The 27,554-nt window shown below is 42.2% G+C and overlaps 1 protein-coding gene and 1 pseudogene across 3 annotated transcripts; both read left to right on the forward strand.

Moving 5' to 3' along the window:
• The first annotated feature begins 4,539 nt into the window (after positions 1–4,539).
• Positions 4,540–27,537, forward strand: ERMAP (erythroblast membrane associated protein (Scianna blood group)). 3 transcript variants are annotated; one of them, XM_032613786.1, is made up of 11 exons: positions 4,552–4,723; positions 10,433–11,683; positions 18,463–18,552; positions 19,286–19,402; positions 20,262–20,294; positions 21,298–21,330; positions 23,122–23,142; positions 23,945–23,965; positions 24,058–24,084; positions 24,192–24,218; positions 25,420–27,537. In XM_032613786.1, exons 2-11 carry the CDS (start codon positions 11,623–11,625, stop codon positions 26,142–26,144), a joined length of 1,155 nt encoding a protein of 384 aa, XP_032469677.1. In that variant the 5' UTR covers positions 4,552–4,723; positions 10,433–11,622; the 3' UTR covers positions 26,145–27,537. The 3 variants fall into 3 exon arrangements, with proteins under 3 accessions (XP_032469687.1, XP_032469677.1, XP_032469696.1); XM_032613796.1 differs by lacking the exon at positions 10,433–11,683 and having other exon boundaries at positions 4,540–4,691; XM_032613805.1 differs by lacking the exon at positions 10,433–11,683.
• On the forward strand, positions 9,488–10,167 carry LOC116744285 (annotated as a pseudogene).
• Positions 27,538–27,554: the final 17 nt, after the last annotated feature.

Here is a 27,554-nt window from a genome sequence, read left to right on the forward strand (position 1 = left end):
ACTAGGGATGGAACCCGGGCCCCCTGCACTGTGAGTGTGGAGACTTAACCGCTGGACCACCAGGGAAGTCTGTATGAGAGATTTTTCTGAAATTTATCCTGTAGTTTTTCTGTTGAATTTGTTCATTTCTGCTATAAAATTTTAATTTCCAAGTGTTTTTCCTGGTTCCCTGACTTTCCTTTTGGTAGCCTCTTGCTTCTGTGTTGTGGATTCAGGATCTTCTCTTATTTCATGTTTCTGAGGGTATCAGTTGTAGTTTTCTGCCATTTTCTTCCACTTCTTAGATGGTCTCTTGTTGTTTTTTTTGGTCTCTAGCTTTCAAGTTAGAGACTTTCCTCAGATAATAATACTAACTACCATTTATTGGGTGTAAAGCACAGTTCTAAGTATTTTACATGTTTTAACTAATTTAATCCTTACACCTAATGAGTCAGTTACCATTCGTATCCTCAATTTACCAAAAAGGTAGAAACTACTGTGTATAAAATAAATAAGCTACAGGATATATTGTACAGCACAGGGAATAGAGCCTATACTTAATAATAACCATAAATGGAATATAACCTTTAAAAAAAAGTGGTTTATTTATTGTTCTGGTGTATGAGACTATGATAAAATTCTAAAAAGTCAATTTTCCTGAAAAAATCAAGAAAAGTATAAAAAAATTTACTAGTAAGGAGAATTCCTTGGTGGTTCCAGTGGTTAGGGCTCTGAGTTTCCATTGCAGGGGGCATGGGTTCCACGCCTGGTCGGGGAACTAAGATCCCACATGCCACATGGCGCAACCAGAAAAATAAATTTACTAGTAAGGAAACTGGGACACAGAAAGGTTAAGGCTCTCATCCAGGTCACACAGCTCAGAAGTGGACCTGAATCTAATCAAACCTGTAGCTTTCCAGTTTCAGAAATCTGAGGGATAGAGAAATAAATTAAATGTTACCGCAAGAACGCAACTGGCCAAATCCAGGATGCAGGACATTGTACAAGACAATTTACCAACAATCAAGGGTGTAAGGAAAACTTTTTCTAAAAAAATAATTAATTAATTAATGTAATTCATTTTTGGCTGCATGGGGTCTTTGTTGCTGCATGTGGGCTTTCTCTAGTTGTGGCAAGCGGCGGGTACTCTTTGCTGCAGTGCGTGGGCTTCTCATCGCGTGGCTTCTATTGTTGTGGAGCATGGGCTCTAGGTGCGCGGGCACGCAGGCTCAGTAGTTGTGGGTCGGGGGCTCTAGAGCACAAGCTCAGTAGTTGTGGCGCAGGGGCTTAGTTGCTCTGCGGCATGTGGGATCTTCCCAGACCAGGGATTGAACCCATGTCCCCTGTGTTGGCAGGCAGATTCTTAACCACTGCACCACCAGGGAAGTCCCTGTTTATCCTTTTTAAATATAGCAGCTTGTACATGTCAATCCCAAACTCCCTAACTATCCCTTCTCTCTACCCTTCCCCCTGTGGTAACCATAAGTTCATTCTCTAAGTCTGTGAGTCCGTTTCTGTTTTGTAAATACATTCATTTGTATGATTTTTTTTTAGATTCTGCATATAAGCGATATCATATGATATTTCTCTGTCTGACTTACTTCACTCAGTATGACAATCCATGTTGTCTAGTATGTCCATCCATGTTGCTGCAAATAGCATTATTTCGTTCTTTTTTATTGCTGAGTAATATTCCATTGTGTATATATATATACCACATCTTCTTTATCCATTCATCTGCTGATGGACATTTACGTTACTTCCATGTCTTGGCTATTGTAAATAGTGCTGCTATGAACACTGAAGTGCATGTATCTTTTCAAATTATAGTTTTCTCTGGATATATGCCCAGGAGTGGGATTGCTGGATCATATGGCAACTCTATTTTTAGTTTTTTAAGGACCCTCCATACAGCTTTCCATAGTGGCTGCACCAACTTACGTTCCCCCAACGGTGTAGGAGGCTTCCTTGGAAAAGGAGCATTTCAATCACCTCAGATAATTGCGGATAGGTTTTTTTTGATGCAAGAAGAAACTTGACAAGTGGTAGTTGCTTAAAGGTTAATGCAGCATGGAATCTAAAACCATACCAGTGAACTTTTCCTTTCTTTCCCTGCCCATCTTTATTGAGATATAACTGACATATAACATTGTGTAAGTTTGAGGTATACAATCCATTGATTTGATACACTTATAGATTGCAAACTGATTACCATAATAAAGGTAGCTACCACCACCATCACATCACATAATTACCATTTCTTTTTCGTGCTGAGAACATTTAAGATCTACTCTTTTAGCAACTTTCAAATATATAATACACCAATAAACTTTTTACACTCTGTTCCAGTAAAATCCACCAGATTGTCTTGCATATTGGTGGCTCATTTACTTATGCATAGTTGTCAAGACATGTATTAATCATTTAGAATTTATTGGTTCACTGTGCAGATATTTCAAATGTTGACACATTTCATTGTATAACATAAAAAACTTGCATTCACTAATGTCACTACCAATCTCATCAGAAAAATCTTCCTTTACTGGGAAACTATCAAGCTCACAGTAGGCAGATAAAATTGCTAATTTCCAACCAAAATATCAAATCACTTTGGCAACAAATACTGTCAGTTGTTTTCCTTCAAGCGACAGGTGCCCTTTGTTCATTTTAGAGAAAACACCTGCCAAATACCCAAGTCTGAATAACAATAGTTTGTCTGTTGGTTATACTTTCAGATAAGAATGAAGTTCATGGAGACTTCCCTGGTGGCGCAGTGGATAAGACTCCGCGATGCCAATGCAGGGTTTCAATCCCTGGTCGGGGAACTAGATCCCACATGCATGTTGCAACTAAGAGTTCGCATGCCACAACTAAGGAGCCCCGCCTGCTGCAACTAAGACCCGGCGCAACCAAATAAATTAAAAAAAAAAAAAGAATGTTCATAGCAGTACTGTTTGTAAAAGCAAAAACCCAGAAACAACCCTCACTTTTATCAAGGAGGGAATGGACAAATTTTTGGTATATTCATAGAATGATCTACCTCACAGTGTTGGATGAACGTCCCAGAGTTCTATCAATCAATACGGACAGATTTCAGTGTCTTAATTTGTACTCCACCCAAAGCAGGGTGTGAGACAAATTCTTCAGAGCAAGAGTTTATTTAGGAGGTGATCCCAGGAATCAGAAGTAGCGAATGAGAAGAAAATGATGAAAGGGACTTCCCTGGTGGTACAGTGGTTAAGAATCTGCCTGCCAATGCAGGAGACACGGGCTCGAGCCCTCGTCTGGGAAGATCCCACATGCCGCGGAGCAACTAAGTCCGTGTGCCACAACTACTGAGCCTGCGCTCTAGAGCCCGTGAGCCACAACTACTGAGCCACGTGCCACAACTACTGAAGCCCGTGCACCTAGAGCCCGTGCTCCACAACAAGAGAAGCCACCTCAATGAGAAGCCCAAGAACGGCAACGAAGAGTAGCCCTCACTCGCTGCAACTAGAGAAAGCCTGAGCACAGCAACGAAGACCCAATGCTGTCAAAACTAAATAAAATAAATTAAATAAATAAATAAATTTATTTAAAAAAAAGAAGAAAAGGAAGACAAACCAATAAGATGTGCATCATTGAGCTACTGATGACAGTGGGCCACTGTGCTCATTCCCGCTGAGAACTCCCTGAGGAATTGTGTGGAATACAGCTCAGAATTGTCCCTCTGAAGATGTGGGGACTGGACCATTTTCCACTTACTTCCACCCCCCCACCCCCTGCCCTAAGCCCCACTGATCGATCCCCTGGGGCAATAACTTTCCTGAACTCCTGGATTACACACAGGCTGAACAGCCTTCTCAAGCTTTGTAAAGAGCCCCAGTCAGATAAGCGAAGAGCTGCTGTGGCCTGCGAGGTGGCATGCTAGGAGCTTGCCTTCAAGTCTCAGCTACCCCGAAACTGAGTGGGCTGCGGGGACATGGTGTGAGCTACCATAGGTGTCAGCTAGACTCAGAAACTAATGTTGAGTGAAAAAAGGAAATCACAGGGAATTATGTACAACGCGCTCCATCTTTATAAAGTTCAAAAATACATAAAAATATATAATGCATGGTTAAGGAAACACTTATGGATATTATGCATATAAAATTATGGATATTCTGAAAGCAAGATAGGCGGGAAAGGGTTTATCACATATTGGGGACAGTCAGCAAGTTTGTTTATCAGAAAGCACATGTCAGGGTGCAGTTGGAGATAAAAGTAGTGAGCTAAAGAAGGTGGCTAATTAGTGGGTGTCTTTGAAACCAATCTTCAGTTTTACTCTGATTTGGAAAGTAGAGAGGAGCAAGCTTTTAAGAAAGGGTGTGATAGGATCACAATGTATCAAAAGCAATCACTATGCAGTTGGCTTGGATGGGAGAAGGAGCTGAGGCGCAGAAGTCCCTTAGCCTGGCAGCACTGGGAGGCTTCCCTGCTTTTAGGGAGCTTCCTCTTTGCTCTGTTCCTTTATCGGGCCAGACAGGCAGGGCGTGGCTTGTTGGTGTATAGGAACAGCTGGAAGGGAGTCTGTCAGGCAGATGGAGCCCCTGGCTGAGGGCTTCAGGCATTAGAATAAAAGATGAACTTTTCTCAGGCCCACCTCCGGAGTCCTTCCTGATGTTCCTGCCTGATGCCTCATCTCCCTGAACGGGCAGAGGGATGTTCCCAGCTTGGAGACTCCAGCTCAGCCGGTGAGGGACAAAGGGCCCCTAATTCCAAAGTGGTGAGTCCTCCTCCCTCTCCCCTCTCGTCGTTCTTTTTAGTCCTTTGATTTTCTCAGGATCCTCAGGTCTGTTGGAGAAACTATCCCCTTTCTTCATACTCACAAGAACATTTTAGAGGATGAAATGGAGCGACAGGAAATGAGGAGCGCAAAAGCGGACAAGTGACAAGGGGACTGGATGGGTTTTGTCAAAAGACTCCTTTAGATATTATCGTCATCATTAAGTATGACAGCTGTCACTTATTTAGCCCTTACTCTTAGCCAGGTCCTGGCTGTGTGCTTTCAGACAGAACAGCTGTAGATTTGCTGGGTCTTCTTAAGCTGCTTGGAGTTATCAAGGGAACTTCCACTGCATGTCTTTTTTTTTTAGAAAGAAACACTTTTTTTTTTAATTAATTAATTTTTGGTTGCATTGAGTCTTCGTTGCTGCGTGCGGGCTTTCTCTAGTTGAGATGAGTGGGGGCTTCTCTTAGTGGCAGAGCATGGGCTCTAGGTGCGCGGGCTTCAGTAGTTGTGGCATGTGGGCTCAGTAGTTGCGGTGCAAGGGCTTAGTTGCTCTGCGGCATGTGGGATCTTCCCGGACCAGGGATTGAAACTGTGTCCCCTGCATTGGCAGGTGGATTCTTTTTTTTCCTGCTTTTTAAAAAAAAATTTTAATTTAATTAATTTATTTATACAGCAGGTTCTTATTAGTTACACATTTTATACATATTAGTGTATACATGTCAATCCCAATCTCCCCCCCACCGCCACTTTCCCCCCTTGGTGTCTATACATTTGTTCTCTACATCTGTGTCTCTATTTCTGCCAGGCAGGTGGATTCTTAACCACTGCGCCACCAGGGAAGTCCTCACTGCATGTTTTTTTCTGCTTTAGAAGTTTTTGAAATTAAACTGTTTCAAATTTAAATGTAAATGACTTCCTGTGGGGAAAAATATTTCCAACATATGTAGTAGAAAAAAAATTTGTTACTATACGAAGAATTTTACAAAACATTAAAGAGACAAATGCCCAAATAGAAAAATGGACAAAGTATAGACAGGTAATTGACAAAGTCCAAATGACAAAGGAATGATCAAAGAAATACAAATTAAGATGAAACACAATTACTTTTAGAGAGATATTGTTACTCATTAAAATAATGAAGATGTAAAAAAAAACAACCCAGTTTTGTTACTCATTAAAATGACAAAGGCACTTCACCGGTGGCACAGTGGTTAAGAATACGCCTGCCAATGTAGGGGACATGGGTTCAAGCCCTGGTCTGGGAAGATCCCACATGCTGCGGAGCAACTAAGCCCGTGCGCCACAACTACTGAGCCTGCACTCTAGAGCCTGCGAGCCACAACTACTGAAGCCCCCCCTGCCTAGAGCCCATGCTCCACGACAAGAGAAGCCGGTACAATGAGAAGCCAGTGCACCGTAACGAAGAGTAGCCCCCGCTCACCGCAACTAGAGAAAGCCCGTGTGCAGCAATGAAGACCCAACGCAGCCATAAATAAATAAATAAATAAATAAATAAATAAAATGACAAAGATGTTAAAAAAAAACAACCCAGTGGTGGCAAGGTTGTGGAGAAACAAACAATTTCATACACTTTGGTAAATTGATATGACCTCTCTGGAGGGCGATTTGGCAATGCAAATTAAAAGTCTCACTATTTTAAAGATGGGAAACTCAAGGCCTAAGAGTTTAAGTGACTTCCTTAAAGTTACAAAGTCACACAATTAGGAACCAAGCCAAGTCTAGAACTAAGCCTTATAACTTGGCCCTCAATCCACTATCAATTGTAGTGATAAAGCTTATAATAGCAATGCATTGGGAAAAAACCTGAATATTCTACAATATGGAATTATTTTTAAAATTCTTGCATATTCATGATGGAACACTGAAATCATTAAAAGAATATTTGATGGCATGGGAAAACTACATAATATAGTTCTTGGTGAAAATGCTGGGTATTAGAAAATATATATACAGTATGGCCCTACTTTAAAAAAAGTTATATACATAGAAAAAATATTTGAAAAACCATATTGTCTTTAGGTGGAGGAATTACAGGTGATTTCAAACATTTTTGTCCTTTTTTTTTTGTAATTTCCAGATTTTCTATAATAGCTAGGATTAAAAAAAGCAATACATTTTATTTGATAAAAATTTTAAAACAACTGAAATGCCATAGGGCTATGCTGAAGGTGACTTGGAGCTGGCTGACCGTGGGTGCTCAGGGCAGGGAGTGTCCATCCCAGAGGGCAACGAGAGGGGCTCCAGAGCCTGAGGGAATTTGAAGCCAAAGACTAGGGCAGTTCAGATGGCCAAAAAGCACATGAAAATATGCTCACCATCACTAATTATTAGAGAAATGCCAATCAAAATTACAGTGAAGTATCAGCTCACACCGGTCAGAATGGCCATCATCAAGATATCTACAAACAACAAGTGCTGGAGAGGGTGTGGAGAAAAGGGAACCCTCTTGCACTGTTGGTGGGAATGTAAATTGATACAGCCACTATGGAGAACAGTATGGAGGTTCCTTAAGAAACTAAAAATAGAACTACCATATGATCCAGCAATCCCTCTATTGGGCATATGTCTGGAGAAAACCCTAATTCAAAAAGACACATGCATCCCAATGTTCGTTGCAGCACTATTTCCAATAGCCAAGACATGGGAGCAACCTAAACATCCATCGACACAGGAATGGATAAAGAAGATGTGGTACGTACATACAATGGAATATTACTCAGCCATAAAAAGAACAAAATAATGCCATTTGCAGCAACATGGATGGACCTAGAGATTATCATACTAAGTAAGTCAGACAGAGAAGACAAATGTCATATGATATCACTTACATGTAGAATCTAAGAAGTGATACAAATGAACTTATTTACAAAACAGAAATACAGACACAGAAAGCAAACTTATGGTCACCAAAGGGGATAGAGAGGGGGTGGGGTGAGATAAATTAGGAGTTTGAGATTAACATATACACACTACTGTATATAAAATAGATAACTAATAAGGGCCTACTGTATAGCACAGGGAACTCTACTCAATACTCTGTATTGGCCTATATGGGAAAATAATCTAAAACAGAGTGGATATATATATGTATGTGTATAACTGATTCATTTTGCTGTACACCTGAAATTAACACAATATTGTAAATCAACTATACTCCGATAAAAATTAAAAAAAAAAAGACTAGGGGAGGTAATGAGAAGAGAGGGCTTTTAGTTCCTTGAAGTAGGATGGATACAAGAAAAAATCAAAATCTTATATATAGCAACGAAAAAATATATATTTATATATAACAATTTTGGGACCTAGTGTCCTACAGGTGACTTACAGCAAAGGTGACATCTAGACTGCTGATGATGGAAAACTCTCACTCACCATCTGTTCACCCTTTTATTTTTTCAGTGTTTTTCTTCTACCCTGTTTCCCCTCTACCATCTTTTAGTTTCCTCTCCTGTTCTTTGGTTTCTTCTCACCGCCTGGCTTGGAAACTTCCAGTGAATACCATGGTTCTCCTTCACTGTTGCTCTGCCCGTGGAAGGCACTCTCAGAAATAGAATCTGACTAAGCCGCCTCTTAACTCAGTAATTTTGTGATCTGAAGCATCAAGTTTCCAAATTAGGTTATTTCTAGTGGAGAACTGAAAGTTAGACAAACACTCTTGAAATGGTATTTTTCCTTTTCATGAAGCAGAATTATAGCGTATTGGAGCTGGAAAGGAATTTAAAGCTTCAACTTGTCAAAATTCTTTAATTAAATAAATTTCAGTTTTGCTAAATTTAGTTCCATGTTGCACATCTGTTCATCAATATATTACACTTTATCAGTAAGTTAGGAAATAGAGGTGAGAAAAAGTTGCCCATGTTTCCAACCACCTTAATTATTAACAACCATTCATATTTTATAGGACTTACTTTTAGTTCCTTTCCTACACACTCTTTAATGTAGTTATAATCATTGTAAATGTATTATTTTGTATTTTGCTTTTAACACATCATTAGCTTTCATTTGAAACATAGGTTTGATGAACCATAATTTAGTCATTGCCTTATCTATGTACCTATAGATGGTCCAGTTTCTCACTATTATACAAATACTACTGACATCATGTAAACTTTTGTATTTCAGATTCTTTCCTTAGAGTAGATTTCCAGACTATTTCTCACTGGATCAAAAGGCAAATACATTTCCTTACTTCTTGTTGTTTCCCAATTTACAATGAACTCAGCAAATGTAAATGAATCTCTCAATTTAAAGATGGAAAATCAGGACCTAAGAGTTTAAGCGACTTGCTCCAAGTTACAAAGTCACACAGATAGTACAGACCAAGCCAAGACTAAAACCAAGCCATCTGACTCCAGTCCTCAATTCACTAGGGATGTAAGCCTTTCTTTACCTTTTGGTTTTACTTAGCCTTAGATTTTTGGGAATGTTGCCACTAGCTTACTCTCAGCTCTTCTCGGATGAGATTATGAGGAAGGAAATTCACACCTTTAATAAAAAAGCTAAGATCTCATATCACATTAGTCACACTCTACCCAATAACAGCAAAATACACATGAAACATTTACCAAAATAGACCATATGCTAGCACACAAAGCAAGTCAATAAATTTAAAAGGATTCAAGTCATACAAAGTATGTTTTCTGGTCACAGCAGAATTAAATTAGAAATCAATAACAGAGGCCTGTCTTCTTCCTGACTGGTCCTGGTGGTTTCTGTCTGAGAACTGCTGATAGCAATATGTTTTCAGGACATGCCAAAATTGGGCACCATGCCCCCCAGTTCAAAGCAACATCTATTATGCCAGATGGTCAGTTAAAAGATATCAGCCTATCTGACTACAAAGGAAAATGTGTTGGGTTATTCTTTTACCCTCTTGATTTCACCTTTGTGTGCCCCATAAAGGTGATAGGGCAGATGGATTTAAGAAACTCAATTGCCAAGTGATGGGTGCTTCTGTGGCTTTTCACTTCTGTTATCTGGCATGGATCAACACACCCAAGAAACAAGGAAGACTGGGACCCATGAACATTGCCTTGATATCAGACCCCCAGAGCAACATTGCTCAGAACTATGGGGTATTAAAGGCCGACAAAGGCATCTCATTCGGGGGCCTTTTTACTATTGATGATAAAGGTATCCTTTGACAGATCACCATAAATGACCTTCCTGTCTGCCACTCTGTGGATGAGACACTGAGACTAGTTCAGGCCTTCCAGTTAACTGACAAACATGGGGAAGTGTGTCCAGGTGGCTGGAAGCCTGGCTGTGATACCATTAAGCCTGATGTCCAGAAGAGCAAAGAATATTTCTCTAAGCAGAAGTGAGCACTGGGCCATTTTAGGGCCAGGCTGCAGTAGGTGGCCATAAGAACAAAACCTCTTTTGTACTATTGTCATGCTTAAAATACAAGACCTTACACTCAGCCCAGACGTGGTGTGGGGGCAGGACAGGCCTTTCCTGCAGGTGTTGGGGAGGCCACCCTTTCTTCCTCTGGGGGGAATGGTCTGAGCTGTACTATGGGGCAGGCCAACTGATGTGTACAATAGTAGGGTATCACTTTTGATCTTTTGTAGTTTCTATTAAACTTGAACTGAGAAAAAAAAAGAAATCAATAACAGAAAGTAATCTTGAAAATTTTCAAATATTTGGAAACTAGATAACACATTTCTAAATAATCCATAGGTCAAAGAAGAAATTTAAAGGGAAATTAGAACATATTTTGAATGTAATGAAAATGAAAACCACTACATATCAAAATTTCCAGATGTCACTAACGTAATACCTACGGAGAAATTTATGACGAAGCAACTAATGACTATATTAGAAAAGAAGACAAATAAAGTCATCTGTATTGTACTAAATGACAGTATTAGGAAAGAAGACCACAAATCAACAACCTAAGCAACAACGAAAATAAGCAGAAGAAAGGAAGTAATAAAGATCTGAGCAAAAACAAATACAATAGGAAACAGAAAAACATTAGAGAAAATCAATGAAACCAAAAGCTGTTTCTTTGAGATCAATAAAATTGATAAACCTCTAGTCAGACTGATCAAGAAAAAAGAGACACGAATTACCATTATCAAGAAGGAGAGAGGTGACATTACTACAGATTCTATATATAGTAAAAGAATAATAAGGAAATATTATGAACATACTTATGCCAGTTAATTAAACAAATTCCTTGAAAGAACTCAAACTACCAAAAATCACTCAAGAAGAAATAGATAACCTGAATTACCCTATACTTATTAAAGAAATTGAATGTGCATTTACAAACCTTCTCATAAAGAAAACTCCAGGCCCAGGTGCTTTCCTGATGATTTCCGTCAAACATTTGAGGAAGAAATAATATTAATGCTGTACAAACTCTTCCAGAAAATTGAAGAGGAGGGAATACTTCTTATTTCATTCTTTGTGACCAGCATTACCTTAATTACCAAAGTTAGAAAAGGATATTACAAAAGAAGTACCCATATCCCTCATGGACATAGAGGCAAAAATTCTTAAAATTAAAAAAAATTTTATCCAAAGATATATAAAAAGGACACTTCCTCATGACTGACTGGAGTTTACCCCTAGAATGCAAGGTTGGTATAATATTCAAAAAAATCAACCAATGTCATTTACTATATTAACAAACTAAAATTAAAAATCATACGCAAAAAATAGGCTCTTCAGCCATTTGCAGGACTCAGCTACAACCGTTGCTCCCAGGATAGTGATCCGTATGTACATTGCACCTTCCTCTGGCTCCACGGTGATTAAGAAGTAACAGCAAGATGCGCTTGATTTCTTAGAAGCTAACAAAATAGGATTTGAAGAAAAAAATATTGCAACCAGTGAAGACAACTAGAAGTGGATGAGAGAAAATGTTCCTGAAAAGTCGACCAGCCAAAGGGTACCCCCTGCCACCTGAGATTTTCAATGAAAGTCAGTACCAAGGGGACTAAGGTGTCTTCTTTGAAGCCAGAGAAAATAATGCCGTGTTCGCCTTTTTTAGGTTTAACAGCCCCACCTGGTTCAAAGCAAGCAGAAGCTCAGGCAAAGCAGCAGCCATGAACCTTAAACATTTTGCCTTAAGAATCCTGAAATAGGAGTCTCCAAAATTATCTTGGTTTCAAAAGAAATAGCCTTAATGTTGAAATAATAGATTAGTTGGTGTTTTCACATGCAAACAATCAAAATGAATACATAATTAAAATGTGAACGTTATGATGAGAAGAGTGGGAGATGAACATAAAATTTTAAGTAGATGTCATGGAATAGTATTGTTGTCTGCTGACATTTTATGTACTTCAGTGATTTTGAAAAGCAAACGCCTGTTCCCTTTTTTGGTATTATTGCAGCTTAAGTATATCTGTAGCTCTACACTGTGTAATTTTGAAAGGAGGGTGAGAAAGAAAGAATCTGTCTCTTGTTGCCAAATTGCCTCATTAGTTTTAGTGAACAAAAATATGTACCTTTCTGATGTGAAATCATTGTGATTAAAAAGTAGTTGCAAATGATGTTTATGATATTTCAGACATTATAATTTCCTATAGTAATTATAACATTCCTATTCTTTTGAAGTTGAAACTTCTATGTACTGAACCACAGGTTTTCTAAGCTTCTAAATGTAGCCTTTCATTGCATATTTCAGTGGTCAGAACAGATGACCTCACATACACACACACACACACACACACAAAGTTGTATTCAGTTGACAAGTTTCTGGATTAACTACACAGCTATGATGCAATCACGTTACTAATTTGCTTGCCCAGTGAAATATGCTTATAAATGTTATGGAAGTGGGATGGCAGATAAGTTTAAAATGGCACCCTTTTGCAAAGAGCTCAGGCTTTTAATGAACTATTTTTAAATGGATTGGAACTGGGAATTCCCTGGCAGTCCAGCGGTTAGAACTCCACGCTTCTACTCCGGGGGCACAGGTTCGATCCCTGGTCAGGGAACTAAGATCTCGCGAGCCGTGTGGCATGGCCAAAAAAGAAATAGGTTGGAACTCATTTTTCCCCTTTTAAAACAACTTGTGATCACGAATGCCATTATCTCTCAGATATTTGACCTTTTTGTTTCAGCTTAGGCATATATTGTATGAGTACGTTAATCTAAGCAGAGAGAATCTTTTATATGCCTCTATTCTAGCGAATAGCAGATAAAAAGATAATAATAATCCTTTTATATTTAATAATAATATAATTTCATTATAATTTAATATTATTAAATATTATTTTATTTAATAATAATCAGATAAAAGGATCCATTTTAAAACTGTTAATTTTGAAAACTTCTAAGAAGCCAAAACATTATGGCCTAAATCACCCAGAAGACATATATATTGTATTTTAGTTCCACGTTAACTTTTTATCGATACTTTAGTTCCACAGTACTAAAAGCAAACACCTTTTACTTTAAAGTACTTTATCATATCATTTGATGTATGCAAGTCTGTGCTCTTTGACAAAAGCAACATATAATGAAGACATGGCTTTGTTTACTGAGATTCAAACTTGATGCAATCTTTAAAATAAACTCAGTACTTTCAGAAACATAAGAAAAACCATATGTATGAAATAAATAAGCTACAAGTATATATAGTATAACAAGGCAATATAGCCAATATTTTAGAATAACTATAAATGGAATATAACCTTTAAAATTTTTGAATCACTATGTTGTACAACTGAAACTTATATAATATTGTACATCGACTATACTTCAATAAAAAAAGGGGAAAATTGTGTGATCATCTCAATACATACAGACATTTCAGTTGACAAAGTTAACATCCATTCTTTTTTTTTTTTTTTTTTTTTTTTGCGGTACGCGGGCCTCTCACTGTTGTGGCCTCTCCCGTTGCGGAGCACAGGCTCCGGACGCGCAGGCTCAGCGGCCATGGCTCACGGGCCTAGCCGCTCCGCGGCATGTGGGATCTTCCCGGACCGGGGCACGAACCCGCGTCCCCTGCATCGGCAGGCGGACTCTCAACCACTGCGCCACCAGGGAAGCCCTAACATCCATTCTTGATAAAAACTCTCAGAAAACTAGAAATAGAAGGGAATTTCCTGACCTTGATAAAAGGCATCTATGAAAACCTTATGGCTATCATTATACCTAATGGTGAAAAAAGGAATGTTTTCCCTAGGATCAGGAACAAGGCAAGGAGCCAAGGCCACAAGGCAAAAGATAAGGAAATAAAAGACATTCAGATTAAAAAGGAAGAAGTAAGACTGTCTTTACTCATAGGTGATGTGATCTTCTATACAGAAAATCCTATGTAATCTACAGAAATGCTAGCATTAGTAAATGAGTTTAGCAAGGTCAGGGATATAAGACAAAATATACAAAACTCAATTGTATTTTTATATGTTAGTAATGAAAAATCAGAAATTAAAATTAATAACTTAATACTATTTATAATGACATCAAAATATTAAATACTTATGAATAAAGCTGACAAAAGATGGGCAAGACCTATATGCTGAAAACTATAAAATACTGCTGAAAGAAATTAAAGAAGACCTAAATTAGTAGAGACATCAACTGTTCATTGGCCAGAACACTCAATATTGTTAAGATATCAATGGTCCCCAAATTGTGTCATGTACATTGAACTTTAGGAAGTGAAATTATGCTTTATATTTATTAGGGGAGCTTTCTTCATAAAGGAATTTCACGATAACCACACTGAGAAGTAAGGAAGTGATTTGCGCATTTTGTAACTCATGATACAAGGCTGTGCATTCATTCATTCACTCATCTATTTACCCATGTTTTACATTCTACCTACTTCCAGAAAGGATCCCGTCAGTTTGCTTGCATGATACCCTGATATGTGCAAGATTGCCTTGTTCTGAGTGTAAAATGAGGACAGTAATGCCTGTTTTTCAGGGTTGTTGTCAATAGCAAAGATAATATATGTAGAGTACCTACAGGTGCAATAAATTGGAGCCATTATGGATATAGAACAATATTAATAACTCAAAAATATATTTATGATTTAGTATTCATTCAATCTTACAGTAACACAATGTTGATTGTTATAATATTGATATATTATAATATAAGTTAACTGAGGACATGATGCAAGAAGGCCATCCTGGCCAGCCAGATCAGAAGAATAGATCTGGAGATCAGTACGGTGACCAGATAGAGGGTTATTACATCCATGTAAGAAAATAGGAAATAAAAGATTTGGCAGCACTTAATTTTCCACTCAAAGCTCTGAGAAGAGATGCTGTAAAGCAACGGTGGCTGTGGCTTCTGATTTTGGACCTCGGGAGGCACTTCCTGCTGTGCTTCTTTGCCTCCTGGACTGTGTCTTTGCCCAAAGTGGACTCTGTTTCTTCTCCTCTTTCTCCTTCCCTTCCTGGTCATCCTCCTGATTCTTTCAATATATTTGTTTCCTGATAATCACAGTTATACATGTTCAAGGTAGAAAATTTAGAAAATACACAACGAAAACCATAAAGATCACCTTAATATCTACATTTTGGTCTTTTTTCTAAGCATATTCTGCCTAAATTGTATCATCCTATGCATCGTTTTAAAAATTTATTGTTTGGGATATAGTGAAAATTTCGCAGTGCTATTAAAGATTGTTCTGTCATGTGATTATGAAATACTGCATAGTATTTCATTGCAAGAATGTACCATAAATAATCATTCCCATTTTAGTGGACTTTTAGGTTGTCTTCAATTTTTTTCTTTTCGTAAATAACTTTGTGATGAGCATCCGCACCATCAAATCCTCATGCACATCCTTATTTATTTCTGTAGCATTCTTTTCTGAAGGTGAAATTACTGGATTAAAACTCTTACCTAGGGCTTCCCTGGTGGCGCAGTGGTTGAGAGTCCGCCTGCCGATGCAGGAGACACAGGTTCGTGCCCCGGTCTGGGAAGATCCCACATGCCGCGGAGCAGCTAAAAAACTCTTGCCTACGTGTAAACCTTTTGATACTTATTGTTAAATTTTCCTTGTGAAAGTTGTTTAGCAATGGACAAGGGAGTCAGTTTGCCCACATGTGTGCTGACTCTGGGTACTTTTCCCCCTGATATTTGATAATTTGAAGGAAGACAAAGCATATCTAACTGTGGTCTTAATTTGCATTTCTCTAATGACTGGAGAGTGAAAGTCCTGTATCTGGTGTCATCCTTTCTAGCTCTCCTCCCGAAGCTACCTCACCTGCCCTCATTACTCAGAGTGACAATTGGATGGAAGGACTTCATTTGCTTTTCTTAAAAAATAGAAATATATATTACATTTATTTGTATTTTAACAACCCACGTTGTCAGTTTTTAATTATTCCTCATTTATTTCCAACTTTTTTTTTTTTTTTTAATTTTTGGCTGTGTTGGGTCTTCGTTGCTACGTGCGGGCTTTCTGTGGTGGTGGCGAGTAGGGCTGGGGAGGGCTACTCTTCCTGGGGCACACGGGCTTCTCATTGTGGTGGCTTCTCTTGTCGCAGAGCACAGGCTCTAGGTGCGTGGGTTTCAGTAGTTGTGGCGTGTGGGCTCAGTAGTTGTGGCTCGCAGGCTCTAGAGTACAGGCTGAGTAGTTGTGGTACACGGGCTTAGTTGCTCCGCAGCATGTGGGATCTTTCCACGTCTCGAACTCGTGTCCCCTGCATTGGCAGGTGGATTCTTAACCACTGCGCCACCAGGGAAGCCCTGCTTTTTTATTCTTAGTATCTGGTGCAGACCATTGCACCACATGTTTTCTATGAATGCTCACTATAGCCCTATCTACGAGGTGGGTACTGTTATTAACTCCACTTCATGTGTGAATGAGAGGAGACTTGGAGTAAACTAGTCTGTCCAAGGTCACACCAGGGAGGTGATGGCAGAACCAGGGCTTGAACCCAGGCTGACTCTAGAGCCCATCCTCTTAATCACTTAATGAACTATCTGAATCTAGGAAGATGGGGCCCTGGGGGGTCTCCTCTTATTAAATTTCAGGCAGCCCTGGTTCAGCTTGCAGCTCCACATCACTCTGGGCGTGGCTACCCAGGTTGTGTTTCAAAAATACCTTCTCATTGAGGGTTTGGGGATTGGGGGTAATTCCAGGGCATCCAGGGCCCTGCCTACTTCCACCTTCAACCTTAATTGATAAGGTAGAGAGCCTTTCTCATTTACCTAACTTGTCTTGTTCACTTTCTGAGTAGCTGGTAACCTGCAGCAAAGTGGGTGGGATGGAGGCAAAACAAACAAACAAACAGCAACAACAAAACCATCCTAACCGTATTCCTAACCTTACAATGTCCTAGCGTTATGTTGCCATTTGCAGCATCAGGGGATTGCGGGGGGGGGGGGGGGTGTTATATGCATGCATCATGATTTTAAAACAACGAACAAAGAAAACAACCCTAAAGCAGTGTGCTGTTCGCTGTGAGAAAAACAGAACTGGAAATGTGTTCAAAGCTTGAGTCCATCTTCAGTTTCCCCATCTTGCTTTGACTGCCCCACCTCCTCCAAGCCCCACTTCGCCATCTTCCAAGACCTGCAGAGATCTGGCCTTGTGACTTCCATAAAACTCTCCTCTATTTTTTTTTTTTTTGGTCAGTGCCACGCGGCTCGTGGGATCTTAGTTCCCTGACCAGGGATTGAACCCAGCCCCTCTGCAGTGAAAGTGCTAAGTCCTAACCACTGGACTGCCAGGGAATTCCCAAAACCCTCTTCTTTAGAAAGGATTTGAAGTCTTGGAGAGAGTGTAAGAGACAGTTTCTCTCTTCCTCGAGTATTTGCATTTGAACTTCAACCCAAGGGTGGCATGAAAGATTTGTTTCCTGCTCAAGGAATTTCAGACAGGAGCAAGTAGGAGGGGAAAGAGTCGTACAGGAGGGAATCCCTTAGAGTCTCCCTGTGCTTAGTGCACACAGTGACTCACACCTCCCAGGGACGATCGTCCTCCTTTAGTTTAGTAATAATAACAATAGGCATATGTGGCAAGTGCTCTACATGCGTCATGTCCTTGAACCCTCACATTTGCCTGTGAAGAAGTTTCCCCTTTATACATTAAGAACTGAAGACCCACAGATGTCAACTTTCCCAGGGACACAGAACTAGTACACAGGTGGAGCTAAGACTTGAACCCAAGTCTTTCTAACTGCAGACCCTGAACTTGTAGGATTAGTGCCTTCATAATGAAATGCAGGAACTTCACTGCCCTGGTTTCTTGTTTCTCAATAGTCAAGCTTGAAAAGCTGTCAGGGAAGAGCTCCAGGCTACATTGTGGGTCCACGATTGGCTTCCAACAGGCACTTCCCAAGCCTGACCTGGGACACTAAATGCAAAAAGAAGCCAGTCCTCCCGTGTTTACCTGGCTAGCTCTGGATATAGGCTCTCATTCTTCTAGACCCCTCCCTGTGCCTTCTAAATCACACTCAGAGTGTCACCCTGCAGTGCTCACTCATGGCATTTATAAACTGAACCACGATGCCAACCTCTGTGTTGAGCACTTACCTCCTTCAATCCTCACAATATTCTGCCAGGAGGCACAGTTATTATACCCATTTCAAAGATGGAGAAACTGAGTCCCAGAGATTCAGGCCACATGGAGGTAAGCAGCAGAGCTGGGATTCAATACCTGGCCTGTGACTCCAGAGTGTACCCAATGCAGCCTCCATCTCTGCCCTACCTCCTGGGTGGTACCCTTTCTCCCATCAAGCTCGCCAACTCTTTCTGATGCCTCCCTGTGTCTGTCCTCCTAGTTTGGATGAAGATGGCAAGTTCCTCAGGCTCCTGGCTCTCCAGATGCTTCATCACACTCGTCTTCCTCCAGTTGCCTTTGCGTGTGTCAGGTGAGAGTTTCCGTACCTCTTTCCCTGCCTGCGACATCTGACAAAGGGGTTCCAAGAATGAGGAGGCCAGGCCCAAGACCTTGTTTCTTCTCGGGTGCATGTTCCAGAGAGCAGGCCGGGCTTGGCGAACCTCAGTCTCTCTCCGGGGGTCACGCAGTGCTGAGCAAGAACTCACATCCAGCTTAGGCTCTTTGCCGCTTGTCCTAGAGCCTCTCCTGCTGTTCTTTTCTTCGCTAGTTCTTCCTTCCGTCCTTCTTTCTCTCCTGTCTAGACGTTCGGCTTGCTGCTGTAACACCATAGAAATTGTTTTGCCCCTGCTAATAGGGCTCGGGCAAAGAGTTCGCTGACTGCTGTTCTATCTCAGAGTGAGGATTTGAAGGGGGAGCAGATGGGTGCTCATGAGAAGACTATAGCGGTTCCTGAGGAAGCACCTCCAGTTCTCCAAAGTCTCGGGCAGGATGAGATTGTGGTTGAGATGCTGAGTTTGAATCAATGTCTTCAGGCAGGACCATTGAAACCAATCCTGAGAGATAAACATCTCACTTTAAAGTCATTCCTGGGTCATCTGGGGTTTGAGTCGCTGAGAGAAGCAGAGAGCCTCACCAACTTGGCTGGAGGTCTCTCTCCAGGTGATGGAGGCAGTTGGGATGTGCCTGAGTCATCTGCCATTCGAGGTGGGGCCCTTGCCACGGAGAAGCTCTCAGAGGATGGTCACAGGTGGTTTCTGTTTCAGCCCCATCTCCAGGGAGGTTCTCCTCATCAGCAGTGGCTCTTGCTGTGATCCTGCCTGTCCTGGGGATTTTCATCATGGTGGGCATTTACATCATCTGGAAGCAAAGAAGGTCAAAAGGTAACTAAGTGGTAAGGGAGCCCAGGCTGGCAGGAATTGGTACTGCAGCCTCTCTAGGAAAAGGCTGGGAGGAAGCAGTCAGAGACCTAACAGTTATCTATAGGTTGTCTGGGAAAAAACTGGTAGAGCTGTGTTCTGGGGACCCACATTGAAGAAAGGATCAAAGAAAGTGCAGAAAGCTCCTGGGCAGAGCTGTGAATTAATTAGAAGACTGGCATCATGCCAGTCTTCTAATTAATTAAGAAATCCAGGGCTTCCCTGGTGGCGCAGTGGTTGAGAATCTGTCTGCTAATGCAGGGGACACGGGTTCGAGCCCTGGTCTGGGAGGATCCCACATGCCGTGGAGCAACTAGGCCCGTGAGCCACAACTACTGAGCCTGTGTGTCTGGAACCTGTGCTCCGCGACAAGAGAGGCTGCGATAGTGAGAGGCCCAGGCAACGCGATGAAGAGTGGCCCCTGCTTGCCACAACTAGAGAAAGCCCTCGCACAGAAACGAAGACCCAACACAGCAAAAAAAAAAAAAAAAAAAAAATTAATTAATTAATTAACTCCTACCCCCAACATCTTAAAAAAAAAAAAAAAGAAATCCAATCATATCCATTAGATAAAACCCTCATTAATATGGTTGCATTTCATGGCTCGCAGGGTTGCCAAGGACCTTGAAAGTCACATAACTGAACACTCCTTTCCCTGTCTGATGGTTTGAAGACCCTCTAATCCTTTCTAATGGTCACACACCCACAGCGACAAGGAGCAAAGTCCTGCTCAGGCAGCTTGTGGCCCCTTGGACAGCTCTGCCTGTTAGAAAAGGCCCTTCCTTAAGCAGAGTTGACATCTCTCTCTCTCTCTCCCTTCCAGAGAGGCTTCTCTATGAACACGCAATGGAGGTAGGTGAGTGTCCTGGGCTGGGCAGGTATGTTTCTCTGTTTTGTTCATTTTTGTGTCCCCAGGGCCCACTAATCTAAATTCTGGACCTGAAGATTCCAGCATCTGCTGGGTGGTGACGGTGGTGGTGGTGTCAAAACCTGTTGTTCCCAGTTTCTGCTGACTCTACCTTGTAATAGCTTGCCTTCCAGTATGTTTGGTGATTTTGTCTCTGAGATCATGGCTTGATCTTATCCTGGGGGGAGTCGTGTAGGTCTAAGGTAGGGGACCCAACAAATAATTGATAATTCTCTGCTAAGCGGTGCAGACTATACCAGACGCTGGGGACACAACAATGAGTGAAAGCGGACACGGTCTTTGCCTTCTTGGAACCTTCTGTCTAGTCAGGGAGGTATACGTGCATTAAATAATTACACAAATAAATGTGTACAGAAGCTACAAAAGGAAGTTCTGAAGGCTGGGAAGACGGTGACTGGGTGGAACCAACCAAACTTCAGGGATGGCAGAGGAGTTTCCAGATGATGTTCCCGGTGATGTTTGATCTGGAAGACGGACAGGCATGGGGGAAGAGGGAGTAGGAAATCACCCACAGCAGAACAGCTTGAGAAAGAAACACGGTGCGAAAGTGAGGGGAAAGGTGGCAGAAGGTGCTGCTGCAGAGTTAGGCGGGGACCAGCATGTGAGGCCTTGCAGATCCCATGAAGGGTTTTCGTCTTTCTCCTTGGAGCTGTGGAGAAGCTGCGAATGGGCTATCCTGACCAGAATTGTGCTTCCAGAAAGCTCTCTCTGGCTGCTCTGTTGAGAGGAGACCAGAGGGAGCGAAACAGAATTTGAGGACAATTTGGGCCGCTCTCTCTGGCATCCAAATGAGAGAGATGAGGGCCTGGATCAGGGAGGTAGAGGTGGAGACAGAGGGGGACAGGTTCAAGAGCCCATAAACTCAATAGGAAGCAGGGACCCTCAAGGTAATGGCACAGAATCTCATTTTCTTTTACTTTCGTTCCTCTAGAAAATCTTCTCTCAGACCATGCAAAAGAAAAAGGTAATTATATATATAGAATAAGGGGTAGGGAACAAATAACACTTTTTCTCCTACATAAATGCTGGTGGCTGTTTTACATACAATATATATGTGGTGTATGTGTATACACACACGCACACACCCACACACACACACACCACATATATTCTCTGTTAATACCATTGGAATTTATTTTTTAATATCAAGGGGTTATAGGGTTGGTAGCAGTGGCCAAAGGGATGCCTGGGGTCAAAATTCATAGGTTCCTTCATTGGCTTTCCCACCAATAACCTAAAAAGAAGATTCATATACTATTTTAACATATATTAAAATGGTATTATAGGAGGATCCATACAATCTTTGCATTGAGAGAGGTGGTGTGATACAGTGGGAGGGGCATAGGCCCTGGAGTCAGCAACACCTGGCTCAGATCTGCCACTTGCTGGCTGGGTTAAGTCGCTTTACTGCTCTGAGCTTTGGTTTCCTCATCTGTAAAATGGGGATAATAGATCTCTTCACCCGATTATTTTTAGGATTAAAAGAGACAACTAAAAAAAAAACCCACACAACTCCTACTACAGTGCCTGAAACCTTTCCCTTATTGCCATTTTGTCTTCATTAATTGAATGTTTGCTCTGGGCCACTGAGGGTAAAAGACAGACACCCCAGGTACCAAAAAGCAGGTGGGGCTCTGCCCTCTGAAAGTCTAGCTGGGAAGACAAGTCACTGGCTCAGAAATGGCTCCACCTGCAGTGATTTCGGCATCTCCTCCCTTCCCCACTCACATCTGCTCCAGACTAGTTAAAGCATAGGGGTGCACACCTTAGGGACACAATGACCGTCGTGTCCTAGAAGGGAAGGAACAGTGTGGTGTAGTGGGGAAGGCCTCCAACTAGGAATCAGACAGACTTGGGTTTGAATCCTGCCTCCCTGGCCACTTACCAGCTGGATAATCTGGATAAATTTCCATGTCCCTCTGAGCCTCAGACCACCAGTCTGTAAAATGGGAATAATAATTATATGCACCTCATATTGTTGAGCAGATTCAGGGCCTACGTCATAAAAACAGGACACACTAAATGGAGGCTGTTGGTAGTGGGAATGGTAAAAATAAACCGTTATCTTGTTAGGGGCCATATCATATTCAGCTTCGCTGCCCCAATGCCCAACACCTAACATATGCCCAGCCCTTAGCACAGGGCCTGGCAGTGAACTCAAATGTATAATTTCAACTCTGTGGCAGGGCCAGTGCTAAGGGGAAAATGTGGGCAGATGACCCTTCCAGAGAGGCTGCAAGTACTCCCCCAAAGCACAGAAGCATATGCACGTGTCCCAGACCTTCTGGGGTCTCCAAATTTGTGTTTCTCCACAGTACTTCAGCGGGGTGGGGGGAGGTTAGCGTAGAGAATAACAGCCCACATCAGTAAGTCGATGGTAGGCCTTCAGCTAGTTTTACACCATAGATATTATAAACAGTTATAAAAGGGCGGCAAGGCATACACTCATGGACACTCAGTTACAAACATATTGGAAACACTCATATGAACAGCGGAAATGAAACCAGACAGACAAAAGGAAGGGAAGAGGAACCAAAGTCAGGGTAGTCCAGGTCATCTGGAAAGTGGCACCAGCACCGGTGAATTCCCCAGTCTGCCCTTAGGGGGATGTGACTGATAGGACTGTCATCATTCTTTCAGCGGGGGGTGGGGTTTGGGGGCTGGGGGGCATAGGGGTGGAGTGATGAGACTTCCTGGGCCCTGGGGATAAAGCGGCAGGATCTGCTCACTCGTGCCTCTTTCTCTGTTTTTTTAGGACGTCTCTATAAAGCCCTCAGTAAGTTCTGCTCCCCTTCCGTGCCACAAACCTCCTTCTGCTGACATCTTTGCTTTATGATGAGAGTCTCAGATTCACCTCCTGGGGCAGAAGAGAGGGGGCAAGGGCAAGGATACTTCAAGCATGAGGGTGGGGAATTTCCTGGCTCCCTAAAGCCTCTTCTTCCTCAAATATTCTGTGCTCCTCTTTCCTGCACAATTGTTGTGTAGTCACTAAATGGGAAATGTTTTAGCAAGAAGAGAGATACCTTCCATAGGTGAAGACATCTGGGAGACACTTCTATCACTCAGGCATGACGTTGCCTTCGGTGGGATCCAAGGTAGATTGATCCTCATTCAGCTGAATATGTGGAACAGTGCTTCTGCACCTGTTCATGTATGAGACCCTCTTCATAACAACAACAACCCCAAATCCTCAGACATGTCTATTTGATTTTACCTTGAGAAAACACGCATAAGAAAATCTAATGGAAATTAGTAATAGATTTAAATGAACTTATATTTTATTCTTCTCCCACAACATCTACATACGTTTATGTTGCCATCCCTTACATGTGTGAGATGTGTTGTTGATTCAATCTGCAAGTCAGGTTTGGCTCCCATAGGGACTCACTGACCCTCTGCAGTATCTCTGGGGACCCCAGGACCATGGCTGGGAGCCATTGCTGTTGGAAACACTGTCATGGGGAAAGTTCAGTGTATTGCTAGTGGGGATCTGCTCTGGGAATGCGGTTGGGATGGGACTGGAGCATCACAGGCATGTACAAGCCCTCATTCTGATTTGTCAAATTGTTATTCTTTAGAGAAACTCCGGCATGAACTGAGTAAGTTCCCCTGTTCTTATAACTTCTATACCAACTTACGTTGATTCTATGTTTCCAGTGAAAGCTCACTCCCCTTGTTTCTTCTTTTGTAGAGTTAAAGAGAGCTGCAGCAAACTCAGGTCAGGTGCACTCTCCCTGTCCCCCCACTCTACCTGCCCCCACTCCAACTGCACCAGGAGGTCTCCATTTCTCTATTACGTTAACAATCCCTTTTTCTGTCTTTTAGGCTGGAGAAGGGCCCGGCTACACTTTGGTAAGTTGCACCAGTTTAATGGATCCACATTTCAGAGCCCATTGCTCTGTTCCTTTGGAAGGCAGACTGTAATTAAAAAAACAAGTTAAGTCAAATCTGTTTATCTGCTTATCAAATTTTAAAAATCTTTGATTCAGAAAGTCTCCCTTCTTTTAGAACGCTGATAAATAATTGGTTTACTCTTCTTATGGGTTTTCTCTGATTTTTGAGATTTTTCTTAAGTTCATTGGTTACTTGTATTTTATCTTTTTGGCTTGTCTGCGCCTGTCCTATTCTGGCTACTTTTCGACTTGTGGGGCCTTTTTCTGTATTAACTCTTGGTCCTATTTTTCACAAAATATTTTTCTGAGTTTTTCATTTGCATGTTAATTTCCTCATTGTATTTTTTTTTTTTTTTGGATGCATGAGTGTTTTATTTTTCTGCAGCCTCAGTAGTTGTAGCACACAGGCTCAGTAGTTGTGGCTTGTGGGTTCTAGAGCGCAGGCTCAGTAGTTGTGGCACACGGGCTTAGCTGCTCCGCGGCATGTGGGATCTTCCCGGACCGGGGATCGAACCATGCCCCCTGCATTGGCAGGCGGATTCTTAACCACTGTGCCACCAGGGAAGTCTCTCTATATTACCATGTTAAAATGATAATTATAAGCAATAATTTTAGCTAAGAAAATGAGCGTCACACACTCACTGTGTGAACAAGGCACTATCTCATGCATTAGCTCATCAGATCTGCACAACAGCTTCTCCAGCGTATTATTCAGTGCTGCTATTATTCCTCCTTTACAGATGAAGAAACTAAGGTTTGGAGGTGAATAACAAGCCCAGGGTCACATAACGAGCTTGTGGCAGAGCTGGGACTCAAAACATGCTGTCTAGCTACAGGGTCTAACATCAAAGCCTGTTTATTATCATGCATTAGATTCCTTTGGACCAGCAAAGACAAAGGCAGTATTTCCTAAGGATTAAGGCAGCTTCACAGATGGGTGAAAAACATTTCCTCTTTTACTTAGTAGACCACCAGCAGATCTAGGAGACTGGAAGACAGTTTTCTTTAGTTCCAGGACGTGTGAAGGTGAGGGCACCATAAACTAAAATGGGCCGATGACAGTGGTTGCAGACCTAGGGATGATTATTCCCTCCAAAGCTACTCAAAGATCCCTTGAGACCTAGCCGTCTCAAACCTCACCTCTCTGTGACTCTCTGCAGTGACGGTGACCCTGGACCCAGACACAGCGCATCCCAAACTCATCCTGTCTGAGGATCGCAGGTGTGTGAAGCTTGGAGACACAAGGCAGCCTGTGCCCAACAACCCTCAGCGATTTGACTTCGTCGTCAGTGTCCTGGGCTCTGAGTACTTCATAGCTGGCTGTCACTACTGGGAGGTGTCTGTGGCAGACAAGAGCAAATGGGCCCTGGGGGTGTGTAGTGAGTCAGTGAGCAGGAAGGGGAAGGTCACCGCCTCGCCCGCCAATGGACACTGGCTCCTGCGACAGAATCGCAAGAATGAGTACGAGGCCCTAACATCCCCGCAGACCTCCTTCCGCCTGAAAGAGCCCCCGCGGTGTGTGGGGATTTTTCTGGACTATGAAGCAGGAGTCATTTCCTTCTACAACGTGACCAACCAGTCCCACATCTTTACTTTCACCCACAGTTTCTCTGGCCCCCTTCGCCCTTTCTTTGAACCTTGCCTTCATGATGGAGGGAAAAACATGGCACCTCTAATCATCTGTTCTAAACTCCAAAAACCGGAAGAATCAACTGTCCCCAAGCCAGAAGAAAAAGGTCTTGCTAATGGAGACGTGGCTCTGCAGGTGGACCCTCTTCTGTTCCCCGCTCAGGCACCAGAGCTCCTCCCACTCACAGATATGATCCTGTCCTGGCCCTCTGACATTGGCCCAGCCCTGCAGGGGCTCAAGGTTCCTTCTTTTTAGGGATGAGCCTCATCACCTGCTCCCCAGACGCTCCAGCCCAGTGCCCTGGATTTCAGTCTCTTGGCCTAACCACCTGATTCTGGACCGTCTCTCCTCCTTTCCCCCAGGCCCCTTTGTGGTTTCTCTTGTACCAACTTTCTCCCAGGGCTCAGTTCTAAACCGTGTCTTCCTTCTGGGGACTTGAAGTTTACATTGCCCTGGAAGAATTCTTGAAGACCAAATGATGGGAATTCCCTGGCAGTCCAGTGGTTAGGACTCCGTGCTTTCACTGCTGAGGGCCCAGGTTCAATCCCTGGTTGGGGAACTAAGATCCCGCAAGCCGTGTGGTGTGAGCAAAAAAAAAAAAAAAAACAGACGGGAGAAAAACCAAATGAACAATCAGATTAGGTTTAGGCGGTGGTGTTGAATGTGTGTCACTGAGATACAGGGGCTCTTTACTCGAGGGGCTGTTTAAAAGCACTTCATCCTGCCTCACCCTGCACTCAGGCTTGTAGTCATGAAGTTATGATGACCAGTGACTTCTCACTTATCCTGTCAAGAACTGCTTTTCTCCTTTTCTCTGTTCAGGCCTCTAGCCCCCATAGCCAGCTTTTTAAAAGTAAACATGTTTTGGATCACACACTCTTCCTTCTTTCTTCTGGAATATAGGGCAGAAGGCCAGAGGAATTAAAAAAAAAAGCCACGCTTTTCTATTTCCTTGATCCTGTTTACAGCATAGTTTGGTGACATTCGGTGCTAATGTACATGTTTTCAAAGCTAACTTGGTGATAACCAGGTATGGGGACTTTAAACGTGGTAGCCGTAATCCTGAAAAACCCCAGGAGGAAGCTGGGAGGTATGGCTACAAACAGAGCAGCTCAGCTGTGTGTGGCCTTGAAAAGGCAGCAGTGGGTTAGGCCATCTGTTGCACTGGCATTTTTGAATGCCCTCTGGGATTCAGAGAGGCCCAGCTAGAAAAAGTGGCAGTTTTAACCACCAGTGTAGGAGCTTTTGTTCTATAAGACCATAATATTGGAAAACTTGACTATTTGTGGAGCAAACAGCCTCTTAGATCAGAGAGTATTGATCTCACATAGGAAGTTGGTAGACCAGGTGTGAGGATAAAATAATGAACTTGCTTTTTTGGTGTGGGTTTCAGAAAGAACCCTAATCACTCTCAAGTCACACCACATATATGATCTGACCTCTCTGTGGTGATGTTGGCTATCAGTTTGCAGATGGGTACACAGTTCTGCCCAACAGAAAGTGGCTCTATGTGTCTGTCAGAAGTTCTCTTAGTGCATGTATTAGGGTTCTCCAGAGAAACAGAATATGTATTTTATTTTATTTTTTTTGCGGTACGCGGGCCTCTCACTGTTGTGGCCTCTCCCGTTGTGGAGCACAGGCTCCGGACGCGCAGGCTCAGCGGCC

Source organism: Phocoena sinus, chromosome 1 (assembly GCF_008692025.1).
Source record: "Phocoena sinus isolate mPhoSin1 chromosome 1, mPhoSin1.pri, whole genome shotgun sequence".
NCBI classification, from domain to species: Eukaryota; Metazoa; Chordata; class Mammalia; order Artiodactyla; family Phocoenidae; genus Phocoena; species Phocoena sinus.